Source organism: Rhinolophus sinicus, chromosome 17, assembly GCF_057876585.1.
Source record: "Rhinolophus sinicus isolate RSI-liver-muscle chromosome 17, RSI-T2T, whole genome shotgun sequence".
NCBI lineage: Eukaryota > Metazoa > Chordata > Mammalia > Chiroptera > Rhinolophidae > Rhinolophus > Rhinolophus sinicus.
The window spans coordinates 28,309,669-28,333,613 of record NC_142517.1 but is presented as its reverse complement, the minus strand read 5'-3'; the positions used below and the strand labels follow the sequence as shown (position 1 = coordinate 28,333,613).

General features: G+C 35.4%; 1 protein-coding gene and 1 non-coding gene across 2 annotated transcripts in view; one reads left to right on the top strand and one right to left on the bottom strand.

The window, feature by feature from the left end:
- Positions 1–8,823: 8,823 nt before the first annotated feature.
- Positions 8,824–23,945, bottom strand: part of RSRC1 (arginine and serine rich coiled-coil 1) — a 371,133-nt gene continuing 356,011 nt past the window's right edge. Inside the window, exons 8-10 of the mRNA XM_088794615.1 lie at positions 17,423–17,529; positions 10,036–10,185; positions 8,824–9,377 (exon numbers count right to left, since the gene is read on the bottom strand). Of these exons, the coding sequence (XP_088650741.1) occupies positions 9,285–9,377; positions 10,036–10,185; positions 17,423–17,529 (350 nt within the window). The 3' untranslated portion in view covers positions 8,824–9,284. The remainder of the gene's footprint in view (positions 9,378–10,035; positions 10,186–17,422; positions 17,530–23,945) is intronic.
- LOC141568172 (U6 spliceosomal RNA) lies at positions 15,489–15,595 on the top strand. Its single transcript, XR_012491215.1, has one exon. It is a non-coding gene; the product is annotated as a U6 spliceosomal RNA (small nuclear RNA).

Genomic DNA, 23,945 nt, shown 5'->3' with positions numbered 1-23,945 from the left:
ACTTTTTTCCAAGTCAAGTTGTTGTCCTTTCAATCTTAGTTGTGGAGGGTGCCGTTCAGCTTCAAGTTGTTGTCCTTTCAGTCTTAGTTGTGGAGGGCGCAGCTCAGCTCCAGGTCCAGTTGCCATTACTAGTTACAGGGGGCACAGCCCACCATCCCTTGCGGGACTCGAGGACTTGAACTGGCAACCTTGTGGTTGAGAGCCCACTGGCCTATGTGGGAATGGAACCAGCAGCCTTTGGAGTTAGGAGCACGGAGCTCTAACTGCTTGAGCCACCGGGCCGGCCCCCTGATGCATTCTTGTGGTTACAATCAAGTCACTCAAACTGACCCAGATTCAAGGAAAGGGACATAGACCCCACCTCTCAATGGGAGAAGTATCAAATAATTTTCAGACATGTTTTAAAGCCATCACAGTGGGTCACAAATACTCTACTACATGTTGTTACTCATGGCTTACATGTTGGAGTTGGGGTTCTTATCTGTGTCCCTTGTTGAACCCTGCCCCTTCCTGTCAGCTCACTTGGTCCCCAGAAATATAAGCACACTACAAACAAATGCACGTCTATTAGTAGTTGGGGCTTCTGCCCCTAATTTCTAGCTGATGTTGCTAAATTGGCAGACTCCTTTTCAACCTTTTCTGCTACAGATGGAGAGAGCCAGAATATGCCTCATTTACCTTAGATGGTTCCGCTTGGCTTTTCAGGAGCAAGAACAGGCTGAAAATATTCAAATTTATTGCTTCACTCACATGAGATCATGCACTTGGTTAAATCAATCTTCAGTAAATTAAAATACTTGTTGACAGGAAGTCCTTGCTGGTGGAGACAGAAATCATTGATCAAAGGTTGGCTGACAAATGTAGAATTAGAATTGAATTCAGCATTTTCCATGTACTACAATGTAAGATCAATGAATGGCTTTTTAAAATTATCTTTAAAGGAGAAAAGGTTGAAAAAAGACATGGGAACTACTTAAATGGAAGAGGAGGTGATTAGGCACCAGAGTTAAACTGATAATTTGGTGCCTTCTTCCCCCTGGGCCCTCACCTCAAGAGATCATACCATTATAATGTCAGACAAGCTGAAACAGTCATGCCAGCTCTAAATGTGATACATTCAGGGTCAGAGAACCACTCTTAACTGATTAGTATTGGCCTGGAATAGAGGAGCACTGGTGATTAGGAATTCTCAGGGTCTAAGTGCCACTCACTCCGGTTGAAATGTTTGCACACACAGCTACTGCTGTTACTGCTTAATCTAACGTCATGAAAAGGGTACTTGTTTAACAGCCTTTGGAGAGCTGAGAAAGGGAATATGTTACTCAGCAGTATTCCATGAAATCGTTTTCTGAATTAATGGAAATCTGAGTGGGTAGATGGGCCACGTAGCTAGGTTTCTTTAGGATTTTACTATGTTTTAAAGGAAATATTATCTTATAATTTATAATTATCAGGACAGTTTCTGCCATGATGTGCTGAAATACTACATTTTCTAATCTCGCTTGCAACAGGGGAACCGTCATTTGACTAAGTTCTAGTCAATGAAGCCTACACTTCCAGGTACCCTTTAACTTCTGACTCATCTTAAAAGGGAGGGTGCACATCCTTCATGCTGCCTGGAATGTGGGCATGTGGAATGTGAGCACGAGGGCTACAGCTTCAGCAGCCATCCTGAAGCCACCTACTGAAGATGGTGCAACAAGAGGCTGGGTTCTCAATACAGGAATCCACCACACAGGCTTTTAAATGTCTTTCCCTTGAGAGATAAATAAACATTTTCCTTATTTAGGTCACTGTTCATTGCTGCTGCTGTTGCCATTGTTTGTGAAACCAAAACTGACTGGTATATGTAATCAATCCTAATTGACACACCTCTTGAAGATAATTTTATCAGCTTTCCTCCTAGCGATAAACAGATGACCTACTCAGAAGTGTTAATGAAGGTATTATGTACCTAGATGTGGGCAGGATGAAGAGAGCCAGTCAATGGCTAATGGCTACAGGAAACCGTTCTAGCCTTCAGGTCTGAAGGGGCAGGAGGGAGCTGTTACTGTAAAATGCTGAGAGCTGTGTCCTTGGGCGAGGGTTGGCCTACAAGAGTTGTGGCCTTAGGAAAGCAGCCAAAATGGAAATGGCCCAGCAGAGGTAGAGATACACAATTCTCTCTCCTTCCTTTCATTTCCTGCCAGGGCCTATCAGCTGAACCTAACCAGAAGCCAAGGGCAAAGGAAACTGGGTTATGCAGTATGTAAAGGTCAGCCTTCTGGGACACTGCAGAAGGGGGAAAAAAAAGAGCCAATAATGATTCTTAAGAAACAATGAAAAAATAACTAGATACATACAATATACCCTCATTAAGTGACTTTTTAGTTTTTAAGTGATTTGAAGAGATCGATACAATTTGCATGAAATCATGTACATTGAAAGTTTACTTATTGTTGCTGTTATTCACTAGTTCAAAGGCAAAAGGTACATACCCGATAGCCCAGAAATTCCACCTTTAGGAATCTACGCAGCCATTATAAAGAATGAGATGCCATTTAATGAGGCGCCATTTAAAAGAATGATGCACATAGACATACTGCTTTGCAAAGTTATCCAAGGGATGTAACCAGGGAAAAACGTTAAGTGCAGCCCAATCTGTTTTCATGGTCTGAAAAGAAAGCCCGTGTGTCAGTATCTGCAGAGGGATATCTGTTTCAGCACAGGCCAAGGCTGGGGAGGGCTGTTAACAAGGTCACTGGCTGGGGAGACACAAGGAGGCAGCACAACAGGAAGGGCAGACATTGTTTTACATTCAAAAGTTGGCTGCATATGGATGACTTTCCTTTTTAATAGTTTTCTTTTTCTTTTGTTTTTCAATTAAAGTTCATTGGGGTGACAACTGTTAGTAAAGTTACATAGCTTTCAGTTGTACAATTCTGTATTACAGCATCTATAGATTACATTTCGTGTTCACCACCCAGAGTCAGTTCTCCTTCCATCATCCTTTTTAACAGTTTTCAATGAAAAACACAAACACAAATCACAAAAATGGGGACGCTATCACTTAAAAAACTTAATTCTTGGTTACCTTTTGTGTATTCTTTTATCAGGCTGTTGCCTGTTATTTAAACAATGTTAACAAATAAGCAGATTAGTAAATTACCTGACATTTGCTAGCTGTCATATTTAAATTATATAATTTCTAGAAAACATATAAATACTGAAAAAAATGAAGGACCTAACAGAAAGAGAATTAGTTGAGTAAAATGGTGGCCACTCATATTTATTTTAAAAATTCCACATATGAACTGGAACCCAGTATTGAAATCCCCCACTGACATTTAAATTATATTGATTTTTTTTAACTCCAAAAGTGAAAATATATCTCAGATTTATGCTGCCATCGTTAGTAAAAGGACAGAGATTTTTGTCATAGACTGTGGGAATTCTAAAATATGCTTTTCAAAAAATAAGAGAAAAAGCATATTTTTATAACTCTTTCAAAGCTCACCAAAGTCTGTGTAAATGACTTTCAAAGGGATTTAGAAATTAATTGAACAATGTCTCTTGGGAATTGTATTTCAGAATTACAACAAGATAAAAATACTTAGAAAGTAGAACGTTGAGTTAAGGACCCCAAAAAGAAACTTGAGTCTCTGGTATTTTCTAGGCTGTGGTGAATGCTAACCTATTTACTAATCACTTGTTACCTTCTCTTATTAGTTATAAAGTAGGTGAGTTAAAAGTCTGAGTACCATGTTACAAGATGCTAATAAGAGAGGGTCAGTTCAGTTCATCATTCTGAGAACTGCAACAGGATCGTTTGGCCATTCCTTTTCGAGACCTAAAAATAAAAGGGTACACTGTTGAGTTTAAAATGTTGGATTACTATATTGGTAGCCTTTATTTCTTGAAAATTGACCTATACCTTTCAAGGAGAGCAATCACAAGCGACAGCAAGTGGATCCTGAATGACCACATACATATAATTTGAAATTTTATACAATGAAAAAATTAGACCAGAAAGAAAGTTGGGGCAAGTGCAGGACTAGTAAGATTCTTGCTTAAACTCTAGCCCCACTGTTGTTAGTCCTTCATGCAACAGAGAAGGCACTGTGTATTCTGTACTTCCCCATGATATCCAAAGGCCTCCATCAGCTCAGAGATATTTGGAGACAAAAAGAGAAACAAAACTAATTTGGTTATAAAACTCACCATATATACATATATATGGTAAAATACACATAACAATTACCATCTTAACCATTTTTAAGTGTATAGTTCACTGGTATTAAATACATCTGCACTGTTGTGCAACCATCACCATTATCCATCCCCATAAAACTCTTTTCATCTCGTAAAACTGAAGCTCTATACCCATTAAACAATGACTCCTCTTTCCCTCTCCCATCAACCCCTGGCAACCACCATTATACTTTGTCTTTATGATTTTGATGTCTTACTCTAAGTACCTCATATAAGTGGAATCATATAGTGTTCGTCTTTTTGTGATTGGATAATTCCAGTTAGTATAATGTTCTCAAGGTTCATCCATGTTGTAGCATATCGCAGAATTTCCTTCCTCTGTAAGGCAGAACAATATTCCATTGCATGTATAGACCACATTTTATTTATCCATTCATCCATCCATGGACACTTGGGTTGCTTCCATGTTTTAGCTATCATAGATAATTCTGCATTGAACCTGGGTGTAGAAATCTCTCTTTGAGACCCTGCTTTCAATTATTTTGGTTATATACCCAGACACCTATTTATTTTTGCACTGGCTCCAAATAGCTTTAGTAATTTAAATAACCAGACTGATAAACAGACTGCCCATTTGAGATGAACAAATACATTCCTTTTTCTTTGAAAAATATTTCTTGAAAGCGTTCTTTGTGCCATGCATAGGCTAGATTTCGGGGATGTAACAATAGCAAAAAATAATTTGGAAATATATTATGACAGAACGTTTTCTTTGATTTAGAAAAAAGAAAAAAAACCCATTAAATAGAGCTGAATATATTGATCAATGTCCATCCCGATGATAAAAGATAAAGATAATTTGAGAATTCAGTGTTCTCTTACCTCCATTTTTATTTCTGTTCTTCTGTAAAAACTCAGATATTTTCTTGTCAAGATGATTTTTCCATTACTTCATGAGGGAGTTCCAAAGAGTGAGGCTTACATTTTAAAGGATGACATTTAAACATTTTCTAAACAATTCAAGCACTGCACCGATTGAGTAATGGCCAAGAGCTGGAATAAAATCTCTAATACTCAGAAGGAATTTTGGGGTTGGGAAAAGGGGGAAGGAAAGAGTAACACGGGTGCAAGAATTCCAGATCAATTCATCCCTAATTTAGTGACCGAAAATGTCCCATGTCTAGCTTTTGTTACTATCTTATTTGCTCACTCAAATATTTTCACTTGATGCCCAAGCCAAAAGAAATTTGGGGAGGGATCTAACCGCAGGCAATTGAACTGTATCTTTTAGTTCCAAAACTATGATTTCCACAGTACATGGTGGAAAAAGTGTATCAGGGAACATACAACGGTCCACATGGCTGTGCAAGGCCTTATTGGTAGATGTAATTCTTTCTTTGAGGTATTGAAAGCTTCCTTTCAGCTACCACTGCACAGCTCAGCTCGTCATCTTGGCTGACAAGCAGTGGGGATACAAGACTACTGATGCCAGTCGCCATATGAAAGCCTGGCTCAGCCAATTCGCCATCAAAAGGAAGAAATGGACGGAGAAAGCCAGAGGGTGACCAGGAACCTCAAGTATTGCCTGTATTTTTAATAAGATTGAGAGGGCGGGGCCCCTCTTATGAGAGGGACTCTTCCCTCGGTTAGAACTGCAACAATTCCCAGCCGTCTAGAGCAGCTATCGGGAAGATGGCTGTGGATGGCTGTGGGTTCCTGTGGCTCCAGGAGCTTTCTTATCCTTTCAAGTCTTTGTTCAGTTGTGATTTCTTCCATTTAATGGGATTTCATTTCTTCCACTTCTTTAATTTTCTAACTTGGAGTAATTTCCCTCTCCTTTGCAAACATGTCCTCTCTTCTGCCACTAAATATTGTATCTCTTATATCATACACACGTTGGGGCTTCATAACCAAGCCTCTTGAGGGGAGACTCCCCACTGGATTCACCTCTATATACCCACTGTCCTTATTGTGCCCAGCACAAGCTAGGTATAAAACAAAAAAAAAGGGTAAATATGACTGAAGGAGACCTGAGATTCCTCAAGCAAGTAAGTACATGGCAGGTGACTAACTGTAGAACAAGGGTATCTTGTAGTCTTGGCAGGGAGGGAGATGAGGGAACTTGGGACAGCTGGAATAGGGTCTACTGGACACTGCAGTTTAAACATATACATAATAAGGAGTACACTGAAGTTGGGGTGTAGCTTTTAAAATCATTATCCATGCAACAATTTGTTCCATATTTCATTAAGATGGCTACCGTGCCAAAATGTTTCCTTGGTATAAATAGTAAACTTTTTCCATTAAGGGCTTTCTCATAGGTTATTTTACTGAAAAATCCAAGTAGGCAAGTCCACTATTAGTATTCTCATTTCACATGCTAGGATGCTGAAGCAAGGTAGGTGAATGACTGAAAGTGTTCTGTCCTTATATCCTTAGGTATCTCCCTCCTCCTAATTAAGGAGTGCCTGAAAAAAGTGCTCTTACTCCATTTTCCCTGAGAATGTACTCACTTCAGAAATGAAAAGCCGACTTGTATTATTAGTACTCATCATTTTGCACAAAATAAATGTTCAAAAAACACTTTGAGGTTTTATGTAGGTCCAAATTGTTATCATTAATCAGTGACATGAAAGGTATTGTTGTGTTTTATAGACTCATTATATTAGGATATCAAAGGGGGCCAGGATGCATCAGCCTGAGTTTGGTGGTGTGTTCGATAGTGTTCTATGAAGTCTTTCTCATTAAATTTGGTTTGGCTTGTGTGGTAATACTGTAGTCTTCAATAGGAATGCAAGTAAACGCAGTTCATAATACATTAAAATGCATCATGTTAGAAATCAGGAAGGAGGGGCATAGACAATGAGTTCCTGTAGGGATGAAAATTTAATTAAAAAAAATAACTGGATTCTCCATCCATGTGAAAAATTTAGCTTTAAAATACAAATCTATTCATATTTTACTGCCTAGCACAAAGAGGCAGTTCAAGCTTCTGTATTGGGCTACTTGCCACAGAGGAACACTGATGTGAAACGTAATTAAAGACGATCATAATGTTTTCACTGCCTTACAGATGAGGAACATCAGTCATACCGAGAAAAAATGCCCAGTCCGGGTTCTCTGGAGAATCACTAGTGGCCCAAACGACAACCCATATTCTCACCTAGACCACTAAAAATGTACTTTCCAAAAGATGATAGTACTTTACTGTTTACAACTTGGGCAAAGAATGAAATACAAAATTCTTTCAGAAATGAATCCCTTTTAAGTCACTAAAAATTTGTATACCTAGATTAAAAACCATACAAACCTGAGTTCATACTGGGCACTTATAGCTAAGGGAAAAAAGAACACTAGCATGTATTTAGAATGTGAAAACATGTTTGTATGAAAACAAGTATTTTATCATCAGTCTACTTTCCACACCTTTGCAATTAAAAGCTCTTCATGTTTTTCATTTTTAACAGGGATTAGAATTTTAGTAGTTGCAGAAATACAAAAAGAGATGGCATTAAAATGTCCTATAGATTGGTAATCCTGTCCCAAGAACTTTTCATACTTCTCTTGTGTTCGGAGGTAGAGTCTTCATAGAGACTAAATTAGAATGAGAAGAGACAACACAACACAATAGGAAAGGGAAATACTCATGTCAACTGTTCAAAACTAGTTTTGTAAGGCAAGGCCTAAAAGTCCTTATCTCTGGCACGTTCAGTATGGAATGCATAGCTGATTTCCATTCAGCTACTAGAGAAAGGTATTCTGCAATGACAGATAGCCTTAGCAAAATTACAATTACCGTATTTTGCCGTGTGTAATGCACTCCCATGTACAATGTGCACCCGTTTTGGCCCAAACTTTCAGGGGGATATAAATCTTTCGTTTTAATTTTTTAATTCAAATTTTTATTTGTTTACATTTATGTATTTGTTTCTTGTATTATAAAGGAATTTTAGCATTTATTTTTTAACATATTATGGTACAAGAAATTTTATGTAACAAATAATTACAAAACACAAAAACAGATGGAAGAAGGTACAAGAAATTTTATGTATCGGTAACAAATTTACAATATTTATGCATCACAGAAGGCCAAGAACACTTTGTAGTCATTGCAAGTTTGTCATAAGTTCAACAAAACCGATTACATATCGTATTCCAGGGTATTATTTTGCATATGGATATCATTATTGATTTCTAGAGTTATTCTTTTAACTCATAAGCATAAATAAAATAATTAAAAACATTTGTATAAATATGGAATTAGTACTACCCATGTATAATGCACATCCTTATTTTTCCCTCACAAATTTGGGCCAAAAAAGTGCCCATTATACACAACAAAATACGGTAGCTGGCTTCCTAGCAGGGAACAGCAGTTGGTTAAGTAAGATTGAAGTGAGAGCTCTTGTCAGTTTTCTCAGAAATGATTTCCCCATCATGGGTATTTTGCCAGCTGGTTAGGTCTAGCATGAACATGTGATTTCTAAAAGAATGAGCTGGGATCTGCTAGCATGGTTCAAAGGAGCCTTAGTAAAAGCTAATCTCTAAGCAATAAACCATCAATTTATTTAATTTTCAAGAAATTTTTTCAATAAATATATTATTCTTTTAATAGTAACACACTCATTCTGCTTAAATTGTTTAGAGTGCTTTTTATTGTCCTATAATTTTGCAGTCAAGTGAGATAAAAGATTCAAAATGGTTTCATAATACATGGAAGATGAAATTTCAATTTATAGCTTATAGTTTATTTCTTACATATGCAAGATTAATCAAAATTGTGTCTTTAAATGACAACTTGATATTTTAAAAATTGTACGCAAAACACTACTGTGTGCCATTTAACACTGATCTTTTCAGGATTAGCTTTATTAATAGTATGACATTTTCATGCATTCTTAAATTTTACACTAGTTTTAATAGTCACAATGTTTAAGTTCGAATCAACAAATATTCAAGCCTATATGAGAAACGAATGAAATGAGATTACCTTTTTATATAATTGGGTCAATTCTTTTTAAGAATAAAAAGTTAATTTGGGATTTAAAAACCTAAATTTACAATATTACTGTTAATTCAACCATACGTATTATTTAGGCCACAGGACTGCCCATTAGCCTTTCTTGTCGAAGAGCAATTAATCTCTTGAACCACTTTTCCTCAGCATCACCTTTCTCAATAAATAACTGAAATAAGAAAAAGAAAAAGAAAAAAATGTTAATGTCTGTGAGAAACTTGGACTTGACCGTACATGAAACAAATCACTTTTATAGAATAATCTTTCAGCACAAGATTTGGATACTGTTCAATTTTTCATGACTTCATAATTAAAGATCACCTATTTGGAATTAATAATGCTTAGATAGCCTTGGAGTAAAAGGACTAATACTATCATCATTTGGTTAACAATTTTATACCTTATTTTGTGAAGTTTATTTCCTCCAGGCTTTCTGAGACACACAGTGAAATGATACTATTTCACAGAAGAGAGCAAAATATGATGTCAGTGACGTGCCCACACTCAGTGAACCAAGCAGACCTGAGCCTGAATGAGACCTTGAAGTGCCAGATTAAAAACAAAACAAAGCCCTTCTTTTCGTCCATTTTTTTCTTACCCATAGAAAGAATACTTCTAGAAGTCAGGCAACATGAGTTGGACATACCACATTCAAATACATGTAACAGTTCTAAGGGCTGGCGGCCAGCTGCCTATTTTTAGCAAATCACAACATACGAATCAATTTCCTTCAATGGTCTTCTTGTCGCCAGCACAAAGGGACAACAGTGGGAACTAGTTCAGCTAACTAGACTTCAATTGACATTCTTAAGATTTAAGCATCTTACATTGGGATGAGCCAGAGAATTGTCATCTTGGTACTTGATAGCAGTGGGGATGCTGCCAGGGTCGACTTCTTTTTCGTCACTGGGGAGATCAGCAACTACTGACGCTGGTCCTGGAGCTGCAGCCGCACTGGGTCCATTAGGTTCCACTGACTGAATAATAAAGCACATCTTATTAATTGCATCACAATGTACAACTAGACTGTTGCTTTAATACTATTTCTGATTTTGAATAATAATTGTTCAGTAGTCTCCTGTGAGATGATACTAATCACAAAAAGGCCATCGTTTATTCAATAAGAAATAATGATTCCTAAAACAAGCAAACAAATACGAAAACATTGGGAAAATGTTTCTCATTTCTTATGATCAGCATCATTTTCTTAAGAAATTGGTACTTAGGAGTCTATACCATTGAAAACAATTTATTTCATATATCTCAATTCTATTTATCAAAATAAGCTTGTAACAAATCTCCAGCATTTAGATGTGTCGGCCTTTTTAGGTATAAAAAGCAAATTCAAAGGTTATTTGTTTTTGTTTTTTTAATAAGTCTTACTGAGATAGAATTCACATATTACAATTCATATAGCTTTCAGCATATCCACAGTTTTGTAACCACCACCACAGGCAACTTTAGAACGTTTTCATCATCCTCCCCAAACCATACCCATTAGCAGCCACTGCGCTCCGTTTCTCCCCAACCCGCCCATCCCCAGGCAACCACTAATCTTTCTGTCTCTATGGACTTGCCTATTCTGGACATTTTGCATGCAAGGAATCATATAATATGTGTTTTTTGGTGACTGGCTTCTTTCATTTAGCATAATGTTTTCAAGGTTCATTTCAGTACTTCATTCCTTTTTATTGCTGAATAATATTCCATTGTATAGAATAGTATGTGCCAGGCTCTATGCTAAGTGCTGGGTACAAAAGCACTAATAAATTATCGTTCCTGCCTGGAAGGATCCAGCAGTATCGTGCTAACTTGGGTTAATTCTAGTATTTCCTTCCCTGAGAAAGGAGAAGGCCAGGGAAGTGGCTGATTAGCAGCAAGGTTTCAGGGATACTATGGAATGGATTAGATGAGAAGTTGAAATTCAAAGTTAAAATGAAAAAATCAAGACAATTGGAAGATTAATTCAACTTTTTAGCCTTTTTTCCTACAACTATTGGCTTTACACCTATAGTTTTTCAATTTCCATTTTCTTTTGACTTACGTACTCCTGAACATTTCACTGAGAAAAAACATCTAGAAAATGAAATACGCATGATGAGTTAATTAGAATAACTCATCTTAGAATTAGCGATCCATCTATTAACCAGTATTTGCTGAGCATTATGAATTGCTAAGCACTGGGTTCACAGGGAGAATGAAATAGATAGGTTCCCCGTCCCAAGTGGAGATTGCATTTTGCTAATGGGGCTGACAGATTACAAACAAATAAATATCAAAAATAAATACATAATCACAAATTGTAACAAGTGACAGAAATATTTAAAGAAATATTTGTTAAATTTGATTTGGCAGTTTTCTTCAGTACTTTTCCCCCTCCAGGTCTCAAACATTTCTATGTCTTCAACATACCGACCTTGAAGGCTCATAGCACTAAGTGATATTGTACCGACCCTTTCTAAAACCGAGGACATATAATACCAGTAAAGCCCAACATTCTGCATAGGGAACACTGGGAAGTATGCTAATCCATGAGGTCCAGGACATCATTTGTGGTAGTCTATGTTGCTCTGCATAGAATAGGAGAGCATGTCATTCTGCATATCTCAGCCATGCTTTGATAGGACTTAGCTAGACGACAGGCTGTCTGTGTTGCACTGCCTTGAAAAACTGTGGATTGCTGTTATTCCAGTTGCCAAAGATATGGCAGAGATAATACTCTATTATAAAAACCAAGTAATCTCATTCAATTTTAACTACACGGTACATTAAAGTTTTCTTTGAGAGGTTCTTATACACACATAAGTGAACTTCTCAGAGGTCAGAATCAGAGCATGAAAGTTATTATTTAATAATGGGTAATTAAAATGTGTGATAAGAACCATTAATTGCTTCTTTATTTAAGTGAGTTAAATTGTTAGAGAAAATTTGACTTACAAAACCCTCAACATGGCCACTACTATACCTCTGGCTTTGAGTAGCACTGCCACCTGGTGGTCCAGTTTGGAAAAAAGTGTTTTAAATTGTACTTCCAAGTGAAAGAACAAATGACCTTTTGGACACAGGCGGATTATTTGCCACATATAACAATTTTAAAGTTGAATAGTTGGTAATAAGCTTATTAGGGACAACAGTTTAAACAAACTGCATCTTGGTTCCTGAAGTTGATAATATAGCAGGAGCTATTAGACGATCTCCCACAAGAGAAATATGATTGCAGAGGGTTAAACTAGTTAACTCGATATGTACTGCGGGGACACCGTGTCTAGCATGTCATTGGTAATAGCCACTTTTCTGGTCAGAGCACCCTACCTTAATTAGTGGAATTAACATAGATAAAAAAGACTCTACCAATTGAAGAGGGCTGGCTAGTAAAGAAAAGCCTTTTTCAGAGATACAAACTTTATACCAATGCATGTAGGACTTTCCAAGAAAGAAAGATGTTGAAACTTGGGTCATGGGTAATTTACTCCTCAAGAGAGTTAGCCTTGGCTATGCATCAGGGATAGCCCATCACGTCTCCCCATGATGTGGATGAAATAGTCCTCCAGATAATTTACCTCCCTTTGCTAAGTAATCTCCTGATAAATAATTCAGCTTCTTTGGTATCCTGAATCCCTACCCTATACTGCAGACACAGACATTTTAGAAGCTGGAAAGGGTTATTATGTTCTAAACCAGGGGTATCCAAACTGCGGCCCGCGGGCCAACTGCAGCCCACAATCCATTTTTTATTGGCCCGCAGCAAATTCCCAAACTATATTTAGTTTACTTAAATAAACCAGGTGAGACAATACGTACTTCACCTCGAGTGAGTGGCCCGCTGTTTGTGTATTTTACCGCATATGGCCTTTGGTGAAAAATGTTGAAAAAAGTTTGGACACCCCTGTTCTAAACTAATAAATTGGCTTCTGTTTCATATTATAGTCGAGTGTGAATTTATTCATTGTTGGCCCATCACTGCTCTTCTGATCATTTTAAAACATAGTGACTAATAAAAGTCCAGTGTTGGATGGTTAATACTTTAGACTACTGTACATTCACCAAGGTAAATGCCATCTTCTGAGGCTTTTAGCATATCCCCCTATTGGTGCCACTTCCTACTTTTCAATGCATGCTTACTTTATACTACAACAGGGAATGTGCATTGAGCTCACAATTATGAGAGACATTACTAGGAAAATCATGGGCTCTGAAGTTGGACAAATTTGATTTAAATGTTGCTTCTTGTTGTTTATCAGCAGTTTGACCAGGAGTTATAAAATTTGCTGAGTCTCAGCTTCCTTAGCTATAAATAAGGGATACTGCGATATTAGATAAATTATATATGTTAAGTGTTTAGTCTTAATGGTGGCTATTATTATTTTAGTTATTTTAAGTTATTTAAATATAAAAAAGTGGGGCTAGGATACAACATTGTTATACATCATTTGCTTTAACGTTTCCAAAAGGCTGTGTTGAAACAAACTGGTCCAAAACCGATGTTTGTACAGGATACCAGTAAGTCACTGTGTAAAAGCTGTGACATAATTTTCAATTATTTGCTCAGGAATACAGTAGGTCATCAAGCCTCAAATAAAAAATTTAGGGTCTATAAACCATAAAAAATTACAACAATCTCCGGCCCATTCAAAATGGGAATCTTTATATCTACAATTCCTCTTAGGGAAGCCACAGACAAACACAGCCGTCAGTATTCAGTAAGATGAGGAGGGGAAGCCGCGGGAGGAGGCAGAGAAGTGGAAACAGCTTCCATTTCTGGAGTATCTTCTATGTGCCAGGCACTTGGCTAAGTGTTCTATGTAAAGTAACTTGTTCATCTTTTTAAAATCCTCTGCCATCTTTTTAAAATGGTATCATCCCCATTTTAAGATAAGAAAGCCAAGGTTTAATGAGGTTCTAGTTTAAGAATGGATAGCCAGAAAATGGCGGAATCAGAACGTGGTTCCAAGTCTGCCTGACTCTACATTTCATGCTTTTGACCATTGCTTTCCAATTGCTAAACCCAAGATTTACTGTAATTTGGTTTTGATTTTAAAGGAAAGAAATAAAAATGTTGGTAAATATTTTAACTAAATAATTTCTAAGTGGCTCAACTCACAGTGCTGGATTAATAATATTTCTGGCTGCATTTGCTTCTCTGTCATACTTATCCAACGTAGAACTAGCTAATTCTAGGCTTTCCAGAATTGATATTATTTCTTTCTATGAATTATTGCTAGAGGAAACTTGTTTTTAAAAGATAGTTGAAACAGATGATGGGTTTTTTTCACACAGATTTATGAAGGTTCCTTACAAAATGGAGACGGCTATTCCATCTCAGTCCTCTCATCTCTAATGGTAGCATCTAAATTAGAAGTATTAAAAAAAGTATATTGAAGGTGAGCATAAATTCCAACTCAGCACTAAAAACTAAAGGAAACAGAAACTAACTATTAAAATAATTATTAATGGTGCTCCCTTTGATCAGAGATTTAGGTGAAATTCCTTTATATTCGTCCCATAGAAAGCCATATAGCTATTTAGGATTTTGTTATAGATTTGGAAAGAAGAGTTTTTTCTCCTGGATTTAGTTAGCTATTTTAAGATTAATAACCTATAGGGAAATAATCTTTTAAAACTTTCTAGGCGATACAATGAGGTAAAAATATTACTAATCCCAAAATTCAAATATACAGACATTATTACATTTATACATTTCAAAAGACTTTTAAGGTGAAACCAGACGTCTAAGAATTTCTGTGTTTCTCAGCAAGAGGTCTGTCTTACTGGCAAGCACGGAGACTTGGGGAAAATAATGGACATATTAGAGAAATGTAATGGGTTAAGGTGTTAATACGTAAGACAGATTGAGCATCTAGAGTAATTCAAGCTTTCAAGCATTATGCTTAATTTATAGAACGTACTTAGATATCAAATACCAGATGCTAGAGTATGTTATTTAAAAATAAACATTTATTGGATCTAGAACTATGCTCAACATTTGATAATGATTATATTTAATCCTCAACAACTCCAAAAAGTAGGTATGATTAGCTCTTTTATGAATCTGGAAACTGAGGCCCAAAGAGGTCGAGAAGCTTGCTCAAGATCCCAAATTAAGGCAGGAAGTGTGGGAGTTAAGATTCAAACTCAGATCTCCTTGAGTCCAAAGCCCATGCTCTTTCTTCTATATCAAGTAGGTTTTTGATCAATTTCCTTGCTCATTGCCAATTCCACTGTTAATTGGAAGAGCTACTAGTATCTTGGAGGAGAAGAATGGTATTAAAAATAATTTTGTGTGCTCGCTTCGGCAGCACATATACTAAAACTGGACCGATGCAGAGAAGATTAGCATGGCCCCTGCGCTAGGATGACATGCAAATTTGTGAAGCATTCCATATTTTTGGGTTGTAAAAGAGGGTAAATGGGGTCAAATATATGGTGATGGAAGGAGAACTGACTCTGGGTGGTGAACACACAATGTGAGATATAGATGATGTATTACAGAATTGTACACTTGAAATCTATGTAACTTTACTAACAATTGTCACCCCAATAAACTTTAATAAAAAAATAATTTTATATGAATAATTAGTACCAAATAGGAAAAAGTTATTTAGAAGAAAACCCAGTGTACTAATTATAGAGGAATAACTATTTCCACAGAAAGAAAATGCTATGTCTTAAGCAAGTCCAATAAGAACTGGGAAGTCAGGATAAACTTCACAAAACAAAAAGTAGGAAAGTAATTTTTAAAATAAGTTACAATTCAATTAGGACATACGAATCATCTTTTAATATGCTAGAGTAAGATATTATAAAAAATGGGCAACTATATTTATAAATGTCCATTTCACAGCTCTACTTTTTAGAAGTGTGGAGGCAAACTACAAAAAGGTCAAATTAAATCAACAAAATGTGAGCTGCCCCTGGTGGGCAGCTGGTTAGCTCAGGGGTTAGAGTGCAGTGAGCTGCGCCCCCAACAACTAGATTGAGGGTGGCGACTTGGCATGAAGCAGATGGGTCCTGGAGGGACACGCTGTTCCCCAATATTCCCCAATGAAAAGAGGGAAAAAAAATTATCCCCAAAAAAGAAAACAAAACGACACGGCAGGGACTGTGGACTAACCGAAGCTGCCTAGTTCTGTGCTCCCTGTATGCAGCACATACTCCATTCCTGTTTCCAGACTGAATTATTTTTACAAGTATATTTTAAGAAGTATATAGTAATAAAAGAAATGCTAATGGAAACACAAAAGGTTAATTTTCACGTTTTAGGTCAGTAAACATGCAAAAATCTGATAGGACTTGTTGTTAACCAGGGTTTGAGAGGCAGACTCTTGCACTTCTGGGGCATTTGAAAGATGGCTTTGGGAACACGCGTGAAAATAAACAATATTATCCTTTAGTGAATAACTCATCTTGAAAAATTTATCTTAAGGTGATAATGGATATTTACAAACATGTAACAGCTCCAAATTTACAACTACTTAACACCTATAAACTTACAACTATTTAAATATCTAATATTAAATATTAGAGAAAAATATGTAACCATACATTCACCAGTAGGATAGTATACAGTCAATGTATTTACAGATATAGAATATTTTGAGTAAGTGGTAACTATACCATGTCTTCGTTATATGTATATTATTAAAGAGTACATGCATTTCATAGTGGAATGTCTTTTCCTACCAAAGGAACACATATTCCTAACAGCAGCACTAATAATGATTGAAAGAATACATGAAATATTCAACAGAAATAAAATGCCAATTGAAGCTCCTTTCACTAGAGTTGAATAAGTGATACCCATCTGGGCAAAAAGTATAGATTTATGTTACTATTTGGGTAATAATTTTATTTTTAAAGCCCTTTTCTCACTTTTCTCTAGCAATGTCAATTCAAAAAGTAGGTATATGTTTGAAAATAAAACCGTATATGTTCATGATATGCATATTACTGTTACAGAACTGATGTGTTGACATTTTACTTTGTCTTCTCAGAATGAATTTTAAAATAAAAATGGCATCAGATACATTTTTACAGTACATTTTTTGACAAGTTAAACTGATTCTCACTGATTCATTCTCTCTCAATAACACGCTGACACTCTCACCCTACTTCATCTATTAGAAGAAGCACTTACATTTAAGTGAAATCCATTAATAAAGCATCTCTTCAGTTGGAATCTAAAGGCTTATTCATAATGCCTGAATGAAAACTTACCTTTTTGACTTCTTTACTTGATCTGAATGTCTGCTGAACAAAAGAATCACTTTCAATGGCTTCAATTTCTTTTACTCTTTTTACTTGCTCTACCAGGGTGGCTTGGTCTAAAAAAAGAGGGTATAATGTCAGTGTATTTTAGAATATAAGCTTGTTAACAACACTATACCTAAGCAATGTTCTTTCTTTCTTCCTATGAAGTAATTTTATGACTTCAAAATTTAACTGCATGAAAAGAAATTATAGTTAAGCTATAACAAGAAACTCTTTTTCCCCTAAGATCCGCAAATATAACATTCCTACACACTAAAATTCTCACCTAAAACCTAAAACATTGCTGAGAAAGTGCTGCCATAATGATCTAAGCTAATCTGGTGGGAGGGTTTTAAAAAAAACAAACAAAAAACCCCCTATTTTATTATGGAAATACATATAAAACGAATAAAAGCACAATAAATCCACCTGTACCCGTCATCCACTTCTATAATCATTAACTTTCTATTATTCTTAATCTATTCTTCCTCATTTCAATTTTTTTGGGGTAGACCTCGAGTATTTAAAAGTAAATCCCAGACATTCCTAAATATTTTAGTAGGCATCTCAGATAGGGCTTAAGAAAAAACAACAAAACAAAACTGTACCATAACTACAATACCATCTTCACATCCAACAATATTATCAATAATTTCTTAATATCACCTTATACAGTCCACGTTTAATTTTTCTCTGATTGTCCAAAAATATGTCTTTTTAGAGCTGGTTTGTTTGAAACAGGATCCAAACAAAGTCTACACATTACACTTGGTTGGTAAGTATCTTAAATCCCTTTTAATCACTTACAGTCCACTGTCCTTCCGTTCATTGCCATTTATTTATTGAAGAAACTGGATCATCTGCCCTTTAAAATTTTCCACATGCTGGATTTGTCTGATTTGACTCTCTTGGTGTCATTTAACATGTTCCTCTACCACTCACAGTTTGTGTAAACCAGTAGTTAGATCTAGAGGCTTGATAAGATTCAGTTTCAATTTCTTTAGACAGAGAACACATTATAGGTGGTGCTGTGTGATTCACATGACTTCATGTCAGGATGCACTTCTCCCACCTTCAGTGACATTAAGATTGAGCTGTGGGTCCAAATGAGGTCAGCCTGACCCTCCTGTTACAAAGTACTCCAACAACCTGTCACTTACAAGTTTTAGCAGGTATTAATATTTGTTTGTTGCTTAGATCCATTATTTCATTTTTGGTTGCAAAATGGTGATCTTCCAATTCTATTATTCTCCCTGCATTTATTAGATCTGATTTCCTTTATAATGAAAAACTCCCCTCATTAACTATTTCGTGTCTGTGAAACAGTCTGTACAGGAAAAGGCAGAAAAAATGTTTAATTCTTTCCCTATATTAATTCTATCCAACTATGACCATTTTTAGTTAAAAAATATTTATATATTTAATGTATTTTAGTCCATGGTAAGTCATTTTGATATTTTGATGCTCACATTAGTCCACCTTTGGGTAATGGGACTACCCAAAGCCTCTTCAAGTTGGCTCCTGCATCTTTCTGCTATGATCCCTAGTTGGTAAGGCAGGACAAGGTGTTCCAGTCTCATTGAGTACAGTTCCTGTCCCGGGGCTGAAATGAGCCATTTCTCTAAAGAGCTTGGACTCCTTTTAGTGGGGAATGATATTTAGAGACATCAACTTGGGCAGTAGGGGTGCTCGTTGTTACTGGATTGCACTGCTCCTCAGCCTTTTCAGTGGGTGGTACAGGAAATACAGGTAACCCCCGTTTTTCGAAAGTTCCCATTAGACACTTCACTTTTACAAAAAACCTACATTAGTTCGTGCTTTTGCCAACTGAAAGAAATTCGAAGAGGATTTTCAATTTTATTTTTAAAAAAGGTGAAAAGTGAAAATAGCATTCAGAGTTTGTTTTGCAGCGATCCATGATAGAGGCGGCGGGCACCAAGGGGTGAGGGTGGCACTGCTTTCAATAGAGGTTAATGTTACTTTAGGTTTTATGCGTTATCTGGTATGATTTACTTTTAGGGTCACGGACGCTCAAATTTTTTTTCATATAAATGAATGGTAATTGCTCCTTTGCTATATGCCATTTCGGCTTAAGAAAGTTTTCATAGGAATGCTCTACTTTTGGGTAGTGGGGCAAACCTGTGCATATTTTTAGGAGAGAAAAAAATAATATGAGTTCATGCTGATACTACCAACCAAATTAAAGATGATAAAACTTTTAGTTAGTCTTTGGTTTTACGTTTGTATATGTTTTCTCTTACTCTTACATCTTAGGCCTTCATAATAATGATCAATAGTACTTACTTGTTTTTCCTAATATGTCAGCTGAGTATGTATTAGTTTCAAAATAAGAAGGTAAACATTACTAGTAACAACAAGATGAATTAATGCAGTTTAAATTTTCTTTATGGTTTTTTTTTATCTTAGAATTTATTCCAATGATGAATTGTCAAAACACTAGTCGCTAAAGTCACTTGAAATAATTCTCCATTTGATTATGCTACCAACTTAATATACAGTTAGGTTAATTTGTTTCAGTTCATTTTTGATTTTTAGGTCTTGCTTTGTTTTATTGCCTTTGTGATTAATGTTTGTTTTTTAACTGCATAAAACACTTACATAGATCTAAAGCAAAAACTTAAAACAACATTCAGAAAAGTGTAGGTTTCCTATCCATTTCTATTCCTGTGGTTCTACCCCCAATCCATAGGTAATCATTTTTATTAGGTTTTCATTTTTATCCTTCCATGGTTTATTTTTGAAAATATAAGTATACATATACTTTTCTTTCTTACATAAAATAGCACACTACAAATTCCTATGTGTATTCTTTCACTTAACAATACAAGTATGTCTTCACTCTCTATAGTCTCACAGTATAGAGTCTTCCTCATTCTGTTTTATAGCTGTATAGCAATCTATTTTATGGCTTTATGGTATTAGGTTGGTGCAAAAGTAATTGGGTTAAAAAAAAAAAGGTTAAAAATAATTGCAAAAACCGCAATTACTTTTGTACCAACCTAACAGTTTTTCCCACCAATGCCCTATTTGAGATCATTTGAGTTGTTTCCAGTCTTTTGCTTTTACAATTAATGCTTTAATAAACAGCCATGTGCATGTGTCATTTCATATATATTTTTTTCACATACTAGCTGGGCAGGAAAAACGCAGTATTATGGTTCGTACCTTTGCTGTTTAAAGTCTTGCTCTAAGCTAACATGAATACATAGGTAAGTGAGGAGCTACTATATACTCAGCTAAGGCATTTAAAAATGTTGGCATTTTAGGCTTCATGGATAATAGCTGGATCTACTTTAGAGAGTATGAGAAGATATTTGGTTTCCTAAGTTCCATAAAAAATTAACATTTTATGAAAAATCATTGTGTCAACTTTCGGCTAATCACATATTACAATTACATAGTCTTATGCAAGCTCCAGTTTAAGGGAAAGACAGTGCTTCTGAAGCTGTGTCCCTGACAGCTGTAACCAGTCTTTTCTCATGTGAGAAATCATGCATGGAATGTTTGGAAGTAACAGCCCCAGAGCCAACATACCCATCTTTGGAAGAATATATTTTCCTACATAAAAGCACTGTTAGAATGTCATGGAAGAGCAAATAGCTCCACATGCTTTAGAATAAAAGCTCCTGTGTATTTTAATTATGCAATGTACTAATTGAGCATGTGAAATGAGATGAGTCTTTGCCCAGCTAATTTATTAATATTAACACACCCCATACTAGTGGATAATATTTTTGTTAGTTACATGTATAATAGTGTTAATATAGCACAGAAAAATTATAATGGATACCATTCCACGTGACCCAACTTTAATTTGTCAATATGAAAACACATTTGTTTACATAGGTCTTAACTAGCTCACAATCATTAATTCCTAAGCAAAAGACAGTATTTCTGACTAAGATGACCTCATATGTATCAACTGTTTGACCCTTTGGATTTTTTCTTTAACATATTCTCTCATTTGAATTTACACAGCACATCATTAGTTTTAAATGTCAGAGGTGAATGCACAAACAGTACTAAGTCTAAAGTTTGTAGTGTTTGTACTTTTAAATATGGACATATGGACACAACCAGCCAGTATGTTTAACAAAACAGCACTGGAGAAATTAGAAAGGAAGGAAGGAGAAAGATTAGAGAAAAACAGAACATTATCTTTGCGTCTTTTTAAAGATTATCCAGGACTAACAAAGTGACAGAGCAAATAAGGGAAAGCCAGTTTGCCTGACTTACAACATGAAAATAAACCAACATAGCTTTTACCTTTCAATGTAGGAACCAGTTTACTGGTGATATTTAAATTAAAGAGTGTGATATTTGATTTAAAGAGTAAGAGTGATATTTAAATTAAAACTTGAAAGATTCATGAGAGATTTACATTTTCAGCCTTATAGTAGCCCAGCTTCATTCTGTCTTAAAAAAGAGACTTAACAAACGTTTTAAATGGCTTCATACTCAAAATTCTAATATCAATGTCCACAAACATATGTCTTGATTATAACCCTGTCATTTTGGGAAGCAGAATAAAACACATCAATAATATATAGTAAATTGTTTCAAATTCAGGTTAAGTTATACAAGCCAATTTTGCATTTAAAAACTCTGTACCAATTTTAAAGACTGGGAAAAATGTGAATTAAAACTAGTTATAGTTTATATATTTGGTATGAATGCTTTGCATACAAAGCATCTTGTATTCATCAGCCATGAGGTAAAAATAAAGAAAAGTGCCAAAGTTATTGGGAGAATCAAAGTTATAGGATGTTTTTAATTATTAACATGGTAAACATGAAGGAAACATATATATTAGTACTTGATGCTTTTTGATACACATATTATTGGAAATAAAATGAATTCTATAGGTTGTTTATAAGATGTCAGTAGAAGGGAGACATATTTCATAATAGTAAACTAAAAAATAATGGAAACAGAAAGCCAGTCACTATGGACTAAAAAAATCAATACTAACTCACCGCATGGAAAATCATTGTTTCTTTCGTGATGAAAAATTAAAATAAAATATTTTATTAGTTACTATTGGTATTATATTGTAAAAATTAGGCTCACTTCAAGTTATACTTGACAATCAATTTCACATGATACAACATTTACAGAATTTTCTTTTAAAATAATATCAAATGGTACACAAATTTAAGAGTAGTAAATAAATATGACAAAGTCCAATATAAACCTTTTATTTGAAAAGATGAAATTTTAATCTGTACACCATTTGTAGATTATAAACTGATCTCGGAACTGGCAGCTATGCTACTCCAAGGACAGCAGATGGCACTATTACCCAAGACATAACCATGGAATAAAAGACAATGTAAGTTTCATGATCGGCATCTTACACGTGAAAATCTCATCTTCAACTGACTCCTTTGAATATTAATATTTTATGAATTTACCAAAGTTAAAATGCATTTTACATTACAAAGAGTTTGGGTTGGTTGGCCTCATAGTTATTGAGTTACTTATGCTACTCTTCCAGGGGAAAAAATGTATGTAATAGTACTGCTACAAATACATGAATAATATAAAAGGACATCTTATTTTCAGTTTGACTGAAATTGACCCAAATTTTAGTCAAGAATGGAAATATCTGTGAAATTCCTTATTATAGTACATATAGATACTGAAAACAAAACATTCAGATACTGAAATGTAAAGAATTTTCATGTGCTTTACAAGAAAAAAAAGCAAACAGCAACACACCAGCATTAAATAAGCAAATAAGTAAATAAATAAGTAAAGCTACTCAATAAAATTTGTGAACAAATAAAATATCCCATAAAACTTAACTTGAAATTCTAACGTTATTAAAACAATTTCTTATGAACACAGATTTTAACAAAATACAGCTATTGCTCTCCCTTTCAAAACAAAGCATACAAAGCACATATTAGAAATTCATCCAACCCCAACATTTTAAGGTTGTTCACAAGTCCCCTATCCCTGGGCATAAATTTCCAGAACTGATATCCACAAATAATTTGAAAGATGACAAAACTTCTTAAGTAGAATGTGGCTTATTAGTCTTCTGGAAGCTTATGATACAGTAGCACGTTATATATGTCTGTGAGGCTCCTGAAGTGTCTCTGATAACAACCCCCTTTGGATGGGCTCCAAGACAGACTCATCTTTCCATATCAAATTAAGTTACAGGAATAACTTTAATGTGACTGCACCAGTGAAGAATTTCTGATAAACATTTTAATAAGCGCAAGTGCACTGGGTATCAGGCCAGGCTTTATTAAAAACAAAATCCACACTAGATACCTCATTTAGCTCTTCTCACCTAGAACGCTTTCAACTTTTCTGAATCCTCCCTGTCATTTAAGGCCGCACCTAATACCCATCTTTCGGTGATGCTGTCCCTTGCCACCTGTGAGTAAAGGGGGTCGTCCATAGTTTGTTTGGCTCTTACCATATAAAGTGATCAAACAATATGCTGAATGTTTAA